This window comes from Pelophylax lessonae (genome assembly GCF_965119305.1).
Source record: "Pelophylax lessonae genome assembly, chromosome: 5".
Lineage (NCBI taxonomy): Eukaryota > Metazoa > Chordata > Amphibia > Anura > Ranidae > Pelophylax > Pelophylax lessonae.
In genome coordinates, this window is record NC_138772.1 from 420,817,880 (window position 1) to 420,837,685 (window position 19,806).

At 41.7% G+C, this 19,806-nt stretch overlaps 1 protein-coding gene across 1 annotated transcript in view; it reads left to right on the top strand.

Annotated features, from left to right (window-relative positions):
- Positions 1-19,571, top strand: part of SNTG1 (syntrophin gamma 1) — a 914,265-nt gene extending 894,694 nt beyond the window's left edge. The window contains exons 15-17 of the mRNA XM_082259745.1: positions 11,811-11,903; positions 17,042-17,152; positions 19,089-19,571. Coding sequence (XP_082115871.1) covers positions 11,811-11,903; positions 17,042-17,152; positions 19,089-19,259 — 375 coding nt within the window. The 3' untranslated portion in view covers positions 19,260-19,571. The remainder of the gene's footprint in view (positions 1-11,810; positions 11,904-17,041; positions 17,153-19,088) is intronic.
- The last annotated feature ends 235 nt before the right edge of the window (positions 19,572-19,806 follow it).

The following is a 19,806-nucleotide window of genomic DNA, read 5'->3' on the forward strand; positions in this document are numbered from 1 at the left end:
GACCATTCAGCATCATCTAACTCAGTCCAGCCTGACTTTTCCCACCCACCCCCTTTCATTAATGGGATTTCAGTTCTTTTAATCATGGAAGCTCAGCATCATATGCAATAATTACCTAGGGGAGTCTATATGCAAATCGTGACTGTCTAGGAACTTTCGCTCCTCCAAACTGCCATGCACCCATCAAGGCCTTTTTATATTGGCATGCATTCTCCTAAGAGACAGTCCACTGCTTGCATCCTGGATGAGGGCAAAGTCCTAAAATTATATATTTATTTGCATGTATTTTTATGTGTGCGTTTGTATGTACATGTGTGTTTGTGTGTACATCATCAGTATACACAGAACATGCAGTAAGGGGAAAACAAACTGGCTCAAAAATATTTAAAGCATTTTACACATTTATACATTTCCACATGCCTGTAATACGTATATCCACTTGCCGACTACAATATGCATATATACATTGCAACTTGCAAGCGGTTTGGGTTAAAGCCAAAGTTATCAGCCATAATCCTGGTATTTTTTTTTTTTTTTCAGCTGGTGATTGGCTTTCTCATAAAAAATATCTGAGTAGCTAATTAGCCACTGGATCTCTTCCAGAAACAGCAGGAGGGGTTGTCCCCCTCCCCGTTCCGCCGCTTGCTGGGGTTTCTCAGGCTTTCCGTTTTTATTGGCACACCTGAGAAATGATCCAACAGGTTGTGTGGCTGACTATAGAGGTTACCAGAGATCATTTCTGATTGCCTCTTATGATCTTGGAGGACCTGAGCGAGCGTCACTTCTGGTCTAGGGCAGAAGAAAACAATTTTTTTTTATCTTTTTCTTTAAAGGTAGAGGAGAGATTTTGGGTCTTATTGACCCCAGATCTCACGATAAAGAGGACCTGTCATCACTTATTTCTATTACAAGGTATGTTTACATGACTTGTAATAGGAATATAAGTAATTAAAAGAAAATTAAAGGGACAGTGTAGAAATAAAAAAATGAAATAAATAAAAAGAAAAAAATGTAAAGCACCTCTATCCAAAGAACACATATGTAAGTCGTGCACGTATATGTAAATGGTGTTCGCATCACACATGTGGGTTATCACCAAGAACGTTAGAGCGGAAGTAATAATTCTAGCGCTAGACATCCTCCTCTCTAATTCTATACAGGTTACCTGTAAAAATGTTTAAAGCATCGCCTATGAAGATATTTAAGTATCAAAGCTTGTCGCCATTCCACGAGAGTGCACAATTTTAAAGCGTGACATGTTAGGTATATATTTACTCGATGTAACATCATCTTTCATATTTTACAAAAAAACTTGGTTATATATTGTGGGTTTTTTTTTTTCTTTTTTATTAATTCATTAAAATGTACTTTTTCCCAAAGAAATGCAGTTCAAAAATTGCTGCACAAAAATTCCATCACCATTTGATTCTCTAGGGTCTCAACAAAAAAAAATATATATATAATGTTTGCGGGTTCTACATATGTTTCTAGCAAAATATACGGATTTAAACTTATACACAAAAAGTGCCAGTACAGGCTTGGTCAGCAAGTGGATATACAGGCCAAATCCCAGCAAAAATAGAGAACACAAACCTTATGTGTACATTATATGATATACTGTCTACTACTGTACTGTTTTGTACATCGTTTTTATTTACTTGTTCAGATATGTTTTCCATTCCTACATTACCATGATTGATAAGCAAAGATTTGTGTTCTGATTGTTCAGAAAATCTGCACAGTTTTAAAAAAGCATAATCCCTTCCCTACTTTTTAACCACTTAAGCCCCGGAGGATTTGGCTGCTCAAAGACCAGGACCTATTTTGCGATTCAGCACAGCATGACTTTAACAGACAATTGCGCGGTCGTGCAGCACTGTACCCAAATGAAATTGACGTCCTTTTTTTACCACAAACAGAGCTTTCTTTTGGTGGTATTTGATCACCTGTGCAATTTTTACTTTTTGCGCTATAAACAAAAAAATAGCGACAATTTTGAAAAAATAACAATATTTTTCACTTTTTTTTATATGAAATTCCCCCAAAAAAATGTAAAAATCAAAATGTTTTAACATTTTAGGCCAATTTGTTTTCTACTACATATGTTTGGTAAAAAAAATTGCAATAAGCGTATTTTGATTGGTTTGTGCAAAAGTTATTGCGTCTACTAACTACTGGAAAGATTTATGTCATTTTTATTTTTTTTTTACTAGTAATGGCGGCGATCTGCGATTTTTTTTTTTGTGGGACTGCGACATTGCGGCGGTTAGATCGGACCCCTGACTGATATTTCAACACTTTTGGGAGTACCAGTGACATTACTACAGTAATCAGTTCTATAAATATGCACTGTTACTGTAAAAATGACACTGGCAGGGAAGGGGTTAACTTTATTGGTGATCAGTGGGTTAAATGCATCCCTAGGGACGTGATTCTAACTGTGAGGGGGGGCGTGGCTTGTGATGTAACCACAGAGACATACGATCCTACATAGCAGGATCGTATAATCTCTGCCGTTACACCAGGGAGAATGACAGGTGGCTTTGTTTACATTAGCCGCCTGCCTTTCTCCCTCTCCAGCGGGAGATCGCGAGTGACCGGCGGACATCTGAGCCGCCGATCACTCGCTCGGGGATGGCAGTGAATGAGCGGGGGCGGGAGCACGCCTCCGGCGGTGCGCGCTTGCCCCCTAGAGGCTCGTGGGTGAGCGACGTAGCCCTACGTCGTTTTGCCTGTAGGGGGCTGATTGCCGCAGTAAATAGTCGTGCGGCGGTCAGCAAGCGGTTAAAAATTGATCTTTGTATACTGACTACAAAATTGCTGCAAACCAAATGCATTAGCCACTAGTAATGGCCTTTCGGTTCGCCCGGCGGTCGGTTCGCGGCGAACTTTGCTTGTTCGCAGCCTGCCGATTTTGCGAACATATGGCGTTGTTCGCGGCGGCCATATTAGTTTACATTGGGGAGAACTTTGACCCATGACACATCCATCAGGTGGAATGGGACAGCCAATTGAAACATTTCAGCACATGGACATACCCCCTACCTTATAAATAGACCTGACCTGGCGGCCATTTCACATTCTGCTTTTTGTCAGTGTAGGGAGAGGTTGGCTGTGTGCACCAGGGACAGATCGTCCGTGACACAAATCGCTCTGTTAAGGTCCACAAAAGTCCTTTTAAGGGCTGATATTTGGTATAGGTGTACTATCTCTTTTGTCAGTGTAGGGAGAGGTCTGCTGTGTGCACCAGGGACAGATCGTCAGTGACACAAATCGCTCTGTTAAGGTCCACAAAAGTCCTTTTAGGGGCTGATATTTGGTATAGGTGTACTATATCTTTTGTCAGTGTAGGGAGAGGTCTGCTGTGTGCACCAGGGACAGATCGTTAGTGACACAAATCACTCTGTTAAGGTCCACAAAAGTCATTTTAAGGGCTGGTATTTGGTATAGATGTACTGTCTCATTTTTGTCAGTGTAGAGAGAGGTCTGCTGTGTGCACCAGGGACAATTCGTCAGTGACACAAATCGCTCTGTTAAGGTCCACACAAGTCATTTTAAGGACTGGTATTTGTTATAGGTGTGCAGTGCACTATATAGGGGTGTAATCCACTTATAATATACTTTCTAATAAAGAAAGCATATTATAGTGGATTTGTTTCCTGCAACAATATTGCCTCTTTTGCTGCATTAACTCTGCTACACACAGTGCCAAACGTACTGGCCAATTTTTTGTACAACTGGTGTGATAGACCAGTGGCCCCCCAATACCACATATTGAAGTGGGGTGTTATCTGAGTATACTTTTATAAGTGTATTTGTGTCCTGGAACAATATTGCCTCTTTTGCTGCGTTAACTCTGCTACACACAGTGCCAAACATACTGGCCAATTTTTTTGTACATCTGGTGTGATAGACCAGTGGCCCCCCAATACCACATATTGAAGTTGGGTCTTATTTAACAGTATACTTTTATAAGAGTGTATTTTAGTCCTGCAAAAATTTGGCCTCTTTTGCTGCGTTAACTGTGCTACACACAGTGACAACAGATACTGGCCAATTGTTTGTAGAACTGGTGTGATAAACCAGTGGTCCCCCAATACCACAGATTGAAGCGGGGTCTTATATACCTTGTTCCACATATACTGCGCTTCTCTAGGGACTTTTGTCACAGGGTAATTAACAGGCAGGCAGAGGAAGAGACAGGCCATTATGCAGGGGTGGTAGGGGTAGGGCAGGAGCAGTAGGCCGGAGCCAAAGTGTGAAGTTTCAGAAGGTGCGTTCGATTACATCAAAGGACGCACCAGACTTGGTTGAGTGGCTCACTCAGCCTTCCTCTTCTGCACCCTCCTCATCCTTTCTATGTGCACCCTCTTCACTCTCTGCTGTGTGCACCCCCAAAGACACCACCACCACCATACACCCTCCGCTTGAGTCACAGTAATTATTTTCCGATCCATCACAAGACATTTGCGATGCGCAGCCATTGTTGGCATTGGATCAGGAAGAGGAGGTAGCAACAGCCGCTACTCAGCAGTCTGACGACAGTACCCAGATCAGCCCAAGGAGGTTGATCCCCGCTGCTGCGGCCTACTCCGAGATCTCGAATGTTAGTGGTGGGGAAGGTGACATGGATGATCACGTGTCTATAGACGTCACATGGGTGGCCACAAGAGAGGAAGAGGAGGGGAGTTCAGAGGGAGAGATGGACCAGCAGATAGGGAAGAGAAGCAGATGGAACTTGCATTGCACAGGAGGGATAAACCAGACTGCAAATGTATCAGGAGCGAGCCATCAACCATGTACAGTCACATCTGGCGCTCCCAGGATGTCGGCACATGGCTTCGCAGTGTGTCCGCTGCTGACAACAGTGTTGCCATCTGAAGCCTTTGCAGTCAATGCATAAGTCGCGGTAAGCCCAACACTCACCTAGGGACGACCGCCTTAAGAGGGTACCTGAACTCCCCATCCCTGAGCCCAGTGAGAGCAACACCATCAGAACCCACAAAGCCACACTCCAGGCTCTCACCGTCCAGCCTCTTCTTCTTCTCCTTCTCTCTCTTCACAATTGTCCTCCACTCCACCTTCCATCATGCCGTCCTCACGTGGTTCTGGAAAAAGGCAGGCTTCCGTAGCCCAAATGTTGGTGCGTAAAAAAATTATGACGCCGGATAACCCTCTTGCCCAACGTTTGACTGCTGGCTTGTCGGAACTGATAGCCTGCCAACTACAGCCCGCCAACTACTGCCATATCAACTGGTGGACTCGGAGGCCTGTCGGAAATTTGTGGCCATTGGAACACCACAATGGAAGGTCCCAGGCAGGAAATATTTCTCGCAGAAGGGCATTCCAGAGCTGTATGGCCATGTTCAGCGGCAAGTGAATGTATCTCTGGCACACAGTGTCGGTGCCAAGATATATCTGACCACAGACACATGGTCTAGCAAACAGGGGCAGGGAAGGTATATAACTTTTACTACCCACTGGGTGAACCTTCTGACGGCCGTCAAGCATGTAAACCGTGGATTTGGTTTTACCGCCACGGATTGCATGCAGGCCTGCCTCATCTTCTCCTCCTCCTACTCCATCCTTGCTCTCCTCCTGGGCTGACTGCTCCTTTTTCGCTGCTACCGTCTCTTCCAATGCGCCACCCAAGATCCCCAGAACCTATTCCACATGCCAGGTGAGACATTGCCATGCTGTGCTGCATCTGTTGTGCCTGGAAGCCAAGAGCCACACTTGTCCTGCACTACTTTTAGCTTTGCATTCACAGGCAGATCAGTGGCTGACACCGCACAATTTGACAGTTGGTAAAGTGGTGTGCGACAAGGGTGCCAATCTGTTGAGTGCACTGAAACAGGGCAAAATAACACATGTGCCATGCATGGCACACATCCTCAACTTGGTCGTGCAGCGATTCCTTGCCAAATACCCTGGGGTCCAGGACTTCTTGCGGCAGGCGAGGAAAATCTCGGGCCATTTCAGAGGATCTTACACAGCCATGGCTCGCCTTGCTGACATTCAGCGGCGACGCAACCTGCCCGTCAGGCGTCTTATTTGTGACTGCCCGATGCAATGGAACTCAATGTTGCATATGCTTGATAGGCTGCTCCAGCAGAAACATGCAGTTAACGACTACCTGTACGAACTCAGGACAGGTTCTAGGGAGCTTGGGTTTTTTTCACCTCACCAGTGACGTATGCAGACTTATGCGGCCATTTGATGAGATCACCAAACTGGTTAGTCATGGCCAGGGCGCCATCATTGACATTGTACCTTACGCCTTCTTTCTGGAGCATGCATTGCATCGTGTCATTGATCAAGCCGTCGAGGAGCAGGAGCAGGAAGATGAGAAAGTCTGTAGGATGAATTCCTGGGGGGTGCTACTCCATCCGAGGCAAGTCAACAACAGGAGTCTGAAGAGGAGTCAGAGGAGGATGGTGCCAGGGCGGATGAGGAGGAGCAAGAAGAGCATGCTTTAAACCTGTCTGGGATCCCTGGTGTTGTCCGTGGATGAGGGGAGAAGAACGAGGATGAGATTATCCTGGATGATGAGCTGGAGCCAGGCCACTACACCATGTCCAGTTTAGTGCAAATGGGGGCCTTCATGCTCCAGTGATTTAAGGGGGACCCCTGTATAAAAAGCATAAAGGGCAAGGACCATTACTGCATGGCAGACTACTTAGAACCCCAGTACAAACAAAAAATGGGGGAAATGTTACCACCATCACAGAGGGTGGTCAGAATGCAGCACTTGCAGGCCTTGCTCTGAGAAATGCTGCATTCTACTTTTGCGTGCGCTGGCAGAGGAATTTCCAGTCACCGAGAGACAGTTGCGGGTAGCAATCCAACAGCGCCTGCAAGAAGAGGGCGGTTTGAAGATGTGTTAGTCAATTCAGATATGAGATCCTTCTTTCAGCTGACCCATCGACAGCTGTTCTCCGGATCCAGCATCAGGAAACGCCTAGACCAACATGTGTCCGACTACATCGGGTTAACGGCTGATGTGGACGCTCTGAGGAGTGATGACCCCATGGACTACTGGGTGGGCAGGCTTGACCTCTGGCCAGAGCTTGCACAATATGCTATGGAACTGTTGGCTTGCCCCCCGTCCAGTGTCCTGTCCGAAAGGACATTCAGCGCAGCAGGGGGGATAGTGACCGATAAGCGCACTCGCCTAGCTCATGACAGTGTTGACTACCTCACATTTATAAAAATGAATGAGGCATGGATCCCTGAGGAATTCAACACATGTGACCAGTAGACCATATTTGATTACAATTCCTCATGACAGGCCACAAATATCTGCCAGACCACCATCCACCCACAACAATTCCTGGTCCTTGTCTTCGGTAAATACATCGGCAGAAAAGGCATTTCATGTCCATTATATGCCAAATTTTTGGGGCCTTTTAAGGCCGACACTTACTTATTTATCCTGTGAATGCCTAATGTACATCCAGCAATAGAATACAATGTTCTTAGCTGTCAGGTAAACCCATGTGGACTAATTTTTGTGGACTGGAACAGCCGACACTTACTTCTGTATCCTGTGAATGCCTAATGTACCTCAAGCCACAAAATACAACGTTCTTAGCTGTCAAGTAAATCCCTGTGGGCTAATTTTTGGGGCCTATATTGGCCGACACTTACTTCTGTACCTGTGAATGCCTAATGTACCTTCAGCCACAGAATACAACGTTCTTAGCTGTCAGGTAAACTCACGTGGGCTAATTTTTGGGGCCTTTTATGGCCAACACTTACTTATTTATCCTATGAATGCCTAATGTACCTTCAGGCAAAGACTACAACGTTCTTAGCTGTCAGGTAAACCCCTGTGGGCTAATTTTTGTGGCCTGGAATGGTCGACACTTACTTCTGTATCCTGTGAATGCCTAATGTACCTCCAGCCACAGAATACAATGTTCTTAGCTGTCAGGTAAACCCATGTGGGCTAATTTTTGGGGCCTATACTGGCCAACACTTACTTCTGTATCCTCTGAATGCCTAATCAACCTTCAGCCACAGAATACAACATTCTTAGCTGTCAGGTAAACCCATGTGGGCTAATTTTTGGGGCCTGGAATGGCCGACACGTACTTATTTATCCTGTGAATGCCTAATGTACCTTCAGCCACAGAATACAAGTTCTTAGCTGTCAGGTAAACCCATGTAGGCTAATTTTTGGGGCCTTTTATGGCCGACACTTATTTAATCTGTGAATGCCTAATGTACCTTCAGCCACAGAATACAACATTCTTAGCTGTCAGGTAAACCCATGTGGGCTAATTTTCGGGGCCTTTTATGGCAGACACTTACTTCTGTATCCTGTGAATGCCTAATGTACCTTCAGCCACAGAATACAACGTTCTTAGCTGTCAAATAAACCGCTGTGGGCTAATTTTCGGGGCCTTTTATGGCCGACACTTACTTCTGTATCCTGTGAATGCCTAATGTACCTCCAGCCACAGAATACAATGTTCTTAGCTGTCAGGTAAACCCATGTGGGCTAATTTTTGGGGCCTTTTATGGCCGACACTTATTTAATCTGTGAATGCCTAATGTACCTTCAGCCACAGAATACAACGTTCTTAGCTGTCAGGTAAACCCATGTGGTCTAATTTTTGGGGCCTATACTGGCTGACACTTCTGTATCCTGTGAATATCTAATGTACCTTCAGCCACAGACTACAACGTTCTTAGCTGTCAGGTGACCCATATGGGATCATTTTTGGGGCCTATACTGGCCGACACTTACTTATTTTTCCTGTGAATGCCTAATGTACCTTCAGCCACAGAATACAATGTTCTTAGCTGTCAGGTAAACCCATGTGGGCTAATTTTTGGGGCCTATACTGGCTGACACTTCTGTATCCTGTGAATGCCTAAAGTACTTTCAGCCACAGAATACAATGTTCTTAGCTGTCAGGTAAGCACATGTGGGCTAATTTTTGTGGCCTGGAATGGCCGACACTTACTTATTTATCCTGTGAATGCCTAATGTACCTTCAGCCACAGAATACAATGTTCTTAGCTGTCAGATAAACCCATGTGTTCTAATTTTTGGGGCCTATACTGGCTGACACTTCTGTATCCTGTGAATGCCTAAAGTACCTTCAGCCACAGAATACAATGTTCTAAGCTGTCAGGTAAGCACATGTGGGCTAATTTTTGTGGCCTGGAATGGCCGACACTTACTTCTGTATCCTGTGAATGCCTAATGTACCTCCAGCCACAGAATACAACGTTCTTAGCTGTCAAGTAAACCGATGTGGGCTAATTTTCGGGGCCTTTTATGGCCGACACTTACTTCTGTATCCTGTGAATGCCTAATGTACCTCCAGCCACAGAATACAATGTTCTTAGCTGTCAGGTAAACCCATGTGGGCTAATTTTTGGGGCCTATACTGGCTGATACTTCTGTATCCTGTGAATGCCTAATGTACCTTCAGCCACAGAATACAACGTTCTTAGCTGTCAGGTAAACCCATGTGGGCTAATTTTTGTGGCCTGGAAAGGTCGACACTTACTTCTGTATCCTGTGAATGCCTAATGTACCTTCAGCCACAGAATACAACATTCTTAGCTGCCAGGTAAACCCATGTGGGCTAATTTTTGGGGCCTATACTGGCCGACACTTACTTCTGTATCCTCTGAATGCCTAATGTACCTTCAGCCACAGAAAACAACATTCTTAGCTGTCAGGTAAACCCATGTGGGCTAATTTATGGGGCCTGGAATGGCTGACACGTACTTTTTTATCCTGTGAATGTATAATGTACCTTCAGCCACAGAATATAATGTTCTTAGCTGTCAGGTAAACCCATGTGGGCTAATTTTTGGGGCCTTTTATGGCCGACACTTACTTATTTATCCTGTGAATGCCTAATGTACCTTCAGCCACAGAATACAATGTTCTTAGCTGTCAGGTAAAGCCATGTGGGCGAATTTTTGGGGCCTATACTGGCTGACACTTATTTATTTATCCTGTGAATGCCTAATGTACCTTCAGCCACAGCATACAACGTTCTTAGCTGTCAGGTAAACCCATGTGGGCTAATTTTTGGGGCCTATACTGGCCGACACTTACTTCTGTATCCAGTGAATGCCTAATATACCTCCAGCCACAGAATACAACGTTCTTAGCTGTCAGGTAAACCCATGTGGGCTAAGTTTTGGGGCCTATATTGGCCGACACTTACTTCTGTATCCTGTGAATGCCTAAGGTACCTTCAGCCACAGAATGCAACATTCTTAGCTGTCAGGTAAACCCATGTGGGCTAATTTTTGGGGCCTTTTACGGCCGACTCTTACTTATTTATCCTGTGAATTCCTAATGTACCTTCAGCCACAGAATACAACGTTCTTAGCTGTCAGGTAAACCCATGTGGGCTAATTTTTGGGGCCTGGAATGGCCGACACTTACTTATTTATCCTGTGAATGCCTAATGTACCTTCAGCCACAGAATACAATGTTCTTAGCTGTCAGGTAAACCCATGTTGGCTAATTTTTGGGGCTTGGAATAGTCGACATTTACTTATTTATCCTGTGAATCCCTAATGTACCTTCAGCCACTGAATACAATGTTCTTAGCTGTCAGGTAAACCCATGTGGGCTAATTTTTGGGGCCTGGAATATCCAACACTCCTTTATCCTGTGAATGCCTAATTTTTCAGACTGGAATTGAAAATCAGTGGGTCTGTAAACGTTCCACCCAATTGTGTAAATGATGTGGACCCATTTTACAGATGTGTGAATGGATCCTATATGTATTTGACATGTATTTACCGGCTGCTGTCAGTTCTGGCTGATTTTGGAAAAAAAAAAATGTTTTGCTGTAAAAAAAAAAAAAAATTTTAGGGCAACTTTTCCAATTGCAATACTTCTGTTATGACATTCTGCATGTGGAGGGACTATTTGTGCACAGCTAGTAAGTCTTTTGTGGCTGTAAATATAACCTAAAGGTTTTTAACGTTCGCCTCTCATTAAAGTCAATGGGGCCCGCCGCAAACTTGCGGTTCGCGGACATTTGAGAAAGTTTGCGGCTAACGTTTGCGAACCACCCCGGCCAATGTTCATCCATCACTATTAGCCACTTCATTGCCATTTCAGGCTAGAGTTCCATGTGCATACCTCACAGTGTTCATAGTTTGTAAATTATCAACAGGGCCACGGGAATTAGAGCTGAACTGTGGGCAAATAGCAAAATACACAGGTGAAATACATATACAGAAGGTGTTTTACCTGACAAAAGATATGCATTCCTGTTCCCCCAGTCTTGAGATTTACACAGCTCTTCTACTGCACAGCCCTTTAAGATAGGGAAGGGTAGGGTATGTAGGGTAGGAGACCTACTTTTTCTCTATTGCAGCTAAATAACAGTTATAGATCTTGTCCCTCCCCCATCGTGTGACTGGACAGTGAGAGGAAAAGTAGCACACTGATGAGCTTATATAGCTGTCACTCTAAACTATTTCTATCAGCATGGCCCTTGTTGGCACAATGAGCACTACAGAACAGCTAATTGGCCCCATTTGTAGCGTCTTTCTCTCCCTGTCAGGGCTCTACAATACAGGGGACTGCAAGAAGCTGATACCTAGTCAAATTTAGATACTTAAACTAGTGTTTAAAAAAAATATTGATGTATTAATGAATACAGAGCTGCAAAAATGTGTGTCTTATATCTTCCTGGAGTTTAGCTTTAATATTTAAAAGAAGCGTGAATTCTAGCCTGTTTTAGCAATATATTGTTTTTGTTTTTTTTTGCCTAATCCATTTTGATTGCTATTAATCATGGTTTATTTATTTTCAGTGCAAAACATATGCCTGCGTTATTGACAGCCATTTAATGGGCCTTACCATTGACTTCGGTATGGGATTCATCTGTTTTGATGCTGCAACCAAGGTAAACCGCTGCAAACATGTCGCTATTGATTCACAACAATAAAAATTCTGATTAAATACTATTTTCTTGAATTCCAATTTTTTTTTTGTATAAATTATGCACATCATTTATTGCAAACACAGCTTAAAATAAACCCATCAATAATTGTAAAACTTTAAAATTGAAAGTTCTGTGTAAGAACAGAAACTGTGACCTACCCAATGAGAGTGCCTCAGTGAGCAATGAGCAGCTAGTAGGTAGGGCTTAAACTTGAACTTAGGGATGGTCCTTAAGTAATAAAGTGAAACTGTTTTCATAGGGGCTCACAAAGGAAGATCTATATATGTGAAAAACAGTGCTGCACCACTCAATTTCAATACCCCTATACATCTGAAATTAATAACGCAATACAATATTCCAATATTGTAATAAAAAGCCCATATCATAAAAAAATTAAATTAAAAAAGTTTTTCTGTGAGTCTTTAGTAATCACTCTATATTGTGTGTTTGACAGTCTCTCTGTGCATATTTTCTAGTTTACCCCAAACTTTTTAGATAAAAAACCCTATAGGTGTTCTTTTGTTTGCTCTCCACTACTACTTGTGCTTAAATGTAAGATGTGCTCTCACCTCCTCTTTTTGACCTACAGTATCTGACAAAAGTGAGTACACCCCTTACATTTTTGTAAATATTTTATTATATTTGTTTATGTGACAACACTGAAGAAATTACACTTTGCTACAATGTAAAGTAGTGAGTGTACAGCTTGTATAACAGTGTAAATTTGTTGTCCCCTCAAAATACTAACCACACAGCCATTATTTTCTAAACTGCTGGCAACAAAAGTGAGTACACCCCTAAGTAAAATTGTCTAAATTGGGCTCAATCAGTCATTTTCCCTCCCTGGTGTCATGTGACTCGTTAGTGTTACAAGGTCTCAGGTGTGAATGGGGAGCAGGTGTGTTAAATTTGGTGTTATCACTCTCACTTTCTCATACTGGTCACTGGAAGTTCAACATGGCATCTCATGACAAAGAACTCTCTGAGGATATGAAAAAAAGAATTGTTGCTCTACATAAAGATGGCCCAGACTATAATAAGATAGCCAAGACCCTGAAACTGAGCTGCAGCACAGTGACCAAGACCTTACAGAGGTTTAACAGGACAGGTTCCATTCAGAACAGGCCTTGCCAAGGTTGACCAAAGAAGTTAAGTGCACGTGCTCATTGTCATATCCAGAGGTTGTCTTTGGGAAATAGATGTATAAGTGCTGCCAGTATTTCTGCAGAGGTTGAAGGGGTGGGGGTCAGCCTGTCAGTGCTCAGACTATATGTTGCACACTGCATCAAATTGGTCTGCATTGCTGTCATCCCAGAAGGAAGTATCTTCTAAAGATGATGCACAAGAAAGCAGACTAAGGACATGGATTACTGGAACTACGTCCTGTGGTCTGATGAGACCAAGGTAAACTTATTTGGTTCAGATGGTGTCAAGCGTGTGTGGCGGCAACCAGGTGAGGAGTGCAAAGACATGTGTGTCTTGCCTACAGTCAAGCATGGTGGTGAGAGTGTCATGGTCTGGGGCTGCATGAGTGCTGCTTGCACTGGGGAGCTACAGTTCATTGAGGGAACCATGAATGCCAACATGTACTGTGACATACTGAAGCAGAGCATGAACCCCCTCCCTTCAGAGGCTGGGCCGCAGGGCAGTATTCAACATGATAACAACCCCCAACACACCTCCAAGACGACCACTGCCTTTCTAAAGAAGCTGAGGGTAAAGGTGATGAACTGGCCAAGCATGTCTCCAGACCTAAACCCTATTGAGCATCTGTGGGGCATCCTCAAACAGAAGGTGGAGGAGCGCAAGGTCTCTAACATCCACCAGCTCCCTGATGTCATCATGGAGGAGTGGAAGAGGACTCCAGTGGCAGCCTGTGAAGCTCTGGCGTACTCCATGTCCAAGAGGGTTAAAGCAGTACTGAAAAGTAATGGTGGCTACAAAAAATATTGATTCTTTGGGCCCAATTTGGACATTTTAACTTAGGGGTGTACTCACTTTTGTTGCTAGCGGTTTAGACATAAATGGCTGTGTGTTGAGTTATTTTGAGGGGACAGCAAATTTACACTGTTATACAAGCTGTACACTCACTACTTTACATTGGAGCAAAGTGTCATTTCTTCAGTGTTGTCACATGAAAATATATAATTAAATATTTACAAAAATGTTAGGGATGTACTCACTTTTGTGAGATACTGTATGTTGCAACAGGTCAAACCACACTTGTTACCCCTTTAGGGATCTGTCTGCTTCCAATTCAAGAAGATGCCTGCTCTCTCATGCAGTTCTCAGAGTAAAGAGAAATATACAAACTCCCTAGTACTTTAATTCTTTAAAAACCTTTATTAACCACTTCTGGACCGGAAGGTTTTAACCCCTTAATGACCACGACATTTTTTTGCGATACGGCACTGCATTACTTTAACTGACAATTGCATGGTTGTGCAACGCTGTACCCAAATAAAGTTCCTTTCTTCCCACAAATAGAGCTTTGTTTTGGTGGTATTTGATCACCTCTACAGTTTTTATTCTTTGCGCTAAAAACAAAAATAGTGACAATTTTGAAAAAAAAAAAAATGTTTTATTTTCTGCTATAAAACATCCAAAAAAAAAATTAAAAATCTAATTTTTATCAATTTAGGCCAAAATGTATTCTACTGCATATGTTTAGTAAAAAAAAATTCCTAGTGTATATTGATTGGTTTGCGTAAAAGTTATAGTGTCTACAAACGATGTGATATGTTTATGGAATTTGTATTTATTTTTACCTATTTTTATTTTATATATTTTTACTAGTAATGACAGCGATCAGCGATTTTTGGAGGGATGGTGACATTGTGGAGGACAAATCGGACATCTAACTGACACTTTTGACCCTTTTTGGAAACCAGTGACACTAATACAGTGATCAGTGCCAAAAAAATGCACTGTCACTGCACTAAAGACACTGGCAGGGAAGGAATTAACATCAGGGGCATTATGTTTACATAGGCAAAGCGCTGTTCTGCTTCTCCCAAGGATGGTCGCAGGTGGCCCCATTGATTGATATCCCCGCTAGCCAATCATGGCGCCATCTAGTGGCTATTGAATGAAACAATGCCACGGATGGTCGGCAAGTGGTTAAAATCAATTTCACACATATACCCACTTACATGTATAAATGCACTTTAACTCTGTGCACCAAAGATGTCAAGCCCCTTCAGACAGTTTGTTCAAAAGGAGCTTGACATCTTTGGAGACTGTTAAATGTCCTGTATAAAATGCAGTCATTATTGAAGACACACTGAGACACTTTTTTCATTTTTATTTTTAATTTTTTTATGAGTATGTGTATGAGCGTTATTGGAAAGGAACGACGCAGCACTGGTTTTCACATATATAGATGCATATTGGTGTTAAAGTGACACTTAGTGATTGCATCAACTCTATAGTTACATATATGGAACATACAGTTTAGGGCAGTGATGGCAAACATTGGCACCCCAGATGTTTTGAAACTACATGATGCTCGTGCACTCTGTAGTGTAGTTGAGCATCATGGGAAATGTAGTTCCAAAACATCTGGGTTGCCAAGGTTTGCCATCACTGGTTAAGGGTGTAGCTGCATTGGAGTAAAAAGAGTTTGTTCATAAAGAGAAAGATTTTCTACCAAAAAAAGACATTGGATGCCTTTTGATGTCTTGCTTTTACCACTTGCTTTAACCACTTGCTGACCACCCACAGTACATTTACGTCATGATTTTGACGTTTAATACTGGGATTATGGCAACAGCTAGCTGACATAACCCCGGTATCATTTTATTCTGTTGGCAGTTCTGCGTCAGATAAAAGTGATGTTGGCGGCGGGTTTCTGGTTGTTTCTGGGTTTACCAAAGCTGTCAGTAAACAGGAAGCGATTTGATCCATTGGATGGATAGGCAGGAAGTCGAGTGAGGGCAAGATGGCCCCCACTTGGCTCTATGTCCTTGGAGGACCATAGCGACCTCTGACATCACTTTTAGTTCTCGGGCTTAAAGAGATGATTAAAGTCCAAGTGTCAAAAAAAAAAAAAGTATTTTGCTTTTACTAACTACAGGAAAGATTTATGTCATTTTTATTGTTTTTTTTTTTTTTACTAGTAATGGCGGAGATCTGCAATATTTTGCGGGACTGCGACATTGTAGCGGACAGATCAGACCCCTAACTGACATTTTTGATACTTTTGGGGGTACCAGTGACATTACTACAGCAATCAGTGCTAAATGGGTCATCAAGGGGTTAAATGTGTCCCTAGGGGCGTGATTCTAACTGTCAGGGGGCGTGGCTTGTGAAGTCATCACAGAGACATGCGATCCTATATATAGCAGGGTCACATAGCCTCTGTGATCACTTCAGGGAGAATGACAGATGGCTGTGTTTACATCAACCGTCTGTCCTTCTATCTCAGCTGCGGGAGATCACGAGTGGCCGGCGGCCATCAGAGCCGCCGGTCAAACGCACTGGCTCCCCAGCTGATGAGCGGGTGCGGGAGCGTGCCGGCGGCAGCGCGCGCTCGCCCCCTAGAGTCTCAATGTAGTACTTCGTCGGTTTGCCCAGGAGCGGCCGCCTGCCGCAGTAAATCTGACTTGTAACTTAGTGCAGACTTCCCAGAAGTCTGCACTAAGTTACAAGTCAGATTTCAGGCATCCCCTGCAACAAAAATGTCATTTTTGGTAAGATACTCCCAATAGTAAATCAGATCTAAAATGACGCAGACCCTGCAATTTCCCTCATTAGAGCCCAGCAGGTGCAGCAGCTGCTTGATAATTATGAAACCATTCCCATTGGACTTATTTTGCACATGGGCACAGAGGAACCAACAGGGAATGTTTTTTTTCTCTACAAAAGTGGAGTTACTCTAATTATTGGTGTTAGTGAAAGTGTCTAGTTGAATATTTTTTTTCTATATGCTAAGAAACTAAAACAATTGTGAATTATTATTTATATGTAAAAATAGTCATATACAGCTATAGAGTGTTGAGAATTTTTTCTCTCTTCGTGAAACTGCCCTACAACTTTACTGTACTCCTCTTTTCTGATTGCTGAGCTCACTGCGCCATGTGTGATGTTTTATTTCTAAGGCTATACTATGGAGGTATAAATTTTCTCAACTGAAAGGCTCTTCAGATGATGGAAAAAGTAAAATCAAGTTTCTATTCCAGAATCAGGATACAAAACAAATTGAAGCAAAGGTAAATAAAAACCAGCTTTTGTTTCTGTAGAGTAAAATTGTTGGGTTGTATTACACTAGGTAAACTCTAATAATCTGGAAATTGTAATACTAACAGTGCTATAGTTACAATAAAACTACATTGCATTTTCAAAAATTGCTAAACATATCTATCTATCTATCTATCTATCTATCTATCTATCTATCTATCTATCTATCTATCTATCTATCTATCTATCTATCTATCTATCTATCTATCTATCTATCTATCTATCTATCTATCTATCTATCTATCTATCTATCTATCTATCTATCTATCTATCTATCTATCTATCTATCTATCCTGTGTTATATAGATGGGTGAACAATAGGTAGAATAGGTAGATATATACTCATAAATAGTGTATATTAAGTATACACACTTTATTAATAGATGGGATGGTTGTCATTGTCTGTGTATATATAGTATATCCAGGCTTCTTTAGGTTACTAGATTTTATTTTGATTAGGTCAGTATTGTTATGCCAGTCTGTCACATAAAACTAACATAAAACTATCACTACCAACTTACTTTAACCCCTTCACTGCCACCAGCGCAAAACTTGATAAAATGATAGAATAGAACTGCTTCCAGCTGCCCAGCTCAGTAACCCTTATGTCGGCTGCATTCCCTTTTGCTGTATGCTCATGGTTGCTCCAGGAACCATAAACTTATAGCAGAAGACTCTTCTGCTTAATTCCTTATTGTCATCAGTGGCTGAAAAGTCACTGATCCCATCCATGCATAACACAATCTATGAATGAACATGAAAGTGCTCAGTATGAGTACTTCCTTTTTCAATTGCAAGTGCAAAATTGCTGAGGAAAAAGGAGATCTTTCTCTAACTCAAAAGTGAAACTCTGATTAGCTGGCAGTTGATGTCACAAACTCCACCTTAGCCAGCCATTCATTCAATAAAAATGTATTCTCCTAAATTATTTTGTCATACTGCTACCAGAACATAATGGTCCCTACTCTATGTAGCACAAGCTACTTAAATATATTACAGCATAAGCAGCAGCCAGTCTGTTCTGGCATGCAAATACTTTGTTTGGTCCAAGTCGGAGCAAACAAATTATTTAAAGTGCCATATAACTGGAATTCGTGTTTAAAGTGACCTAATAATCATGGGACTAAAATTGATTAAAACAATATTTTTTATTTAGAGTTGGATGGGTATACAGTACCTTTTCTGGTGACATCTTTTAGAAGGGAGTTTACCCTCTCTTTAAATGGGATTTCCTCCTTTTTCCTGGTATGTCGCCTGGGGTAGCAGAACACAGTCTTAACTATTCATTACTGTATTAAATAAAAGTGTTGGCTTTATATAAACATTGACTAATAATCATAAATATAATAAAAAATAAAATAAATAATAAAATAAAATAATAAAATAAATACATAATAAAATAAAATAAATAAAAATAAAAAAATAAAATAAATAAAAATAATAATATTTTAGTTGTATTGATAAGCCAATAAATTGATCACAACTGTGTTAGTGCTGGATTTACAGCCTATGGCTCTTTGTACATGGCATGATCTTTGCAAGCATTTCATTTCAAGCATGCCTTGAAACAGTTGAAAAGTAACCTTAGAGGAATCCCTATGGGGCTTATTGGCAGTCGAAGCTGTCCCCCTGTAGATGCTGCATTCACCCATAAACCTAATCAGAATACAGAATCCCTGGTCCAGGGTACCAGTGGTGATTAAATGTTATCTTGTCAATGAGACATTTATCTACACATGTATGGCCCACATGTATAGCCTTAGTACTAGTAAGATAGACTGAATACAGACAAGCAATTTTTAAATATACTGTGAAAATATTTATTTTTTCTGTTAAAGAAATCTATTTCAGCTCTGTGTATATTTATTAAAATAATGTGCTCTGTGTTGGTGATTTTTCTCTCTACAGGAGCTGGAATTCTCCAATCTTTTTGCAGTCCTTCACTGCATTCATTCATTCTTTGCTGCTAAAGTCGCTTGCTTGGACCCTCTATTTGTTGATAGTCAGGGAGCTGCCTCTTCATCTGTATCAACTTCTGGTGCAACAGCGAGTGTTTGTAAAATGAAATATTCAACTTAACCTGTCCAAATAGGAATGCACTCACCTACTGAGAATACGCAAACTGTGAAGGAATATTTATAGAATGGTGGATCTGGGACTCCAGCTCAGGAGACCTGAATAGCTACTTATTTTTATGCAGAAAAAAAGCATTTTATGGATTATTGACAATTACTTATTGTTCAGCCTGGAAGATACCACTTGCACAGGGCAGCTGGAAAAGCAAAGGTCTGTGTTCACTACAATAACCCAGGAAATTAAGGACATGTTTTTATTATTTTCTGTGTTTTAATGTTAGTGTACAAATATGAAAAATAAAACAAATGAAATGGCTACATGAATATAGCACTTATTTTCTAAGTTTGCAATGTGAAAGTGCCAAAAAAAAAGGAGAAGGATCTTAATTATTTTTATGGACAGAATACATGTTGTTTAAGTAACAAATGGAGAAAGGCATTTTATAAGACAAACCACAGTAACCCCTAAAACAATCCTTAGGAAATGTACTAAAAAAAAACTATCCCATGGAAATTTATAAGGAAGCAGATGATGTCTTGTACTATTTATT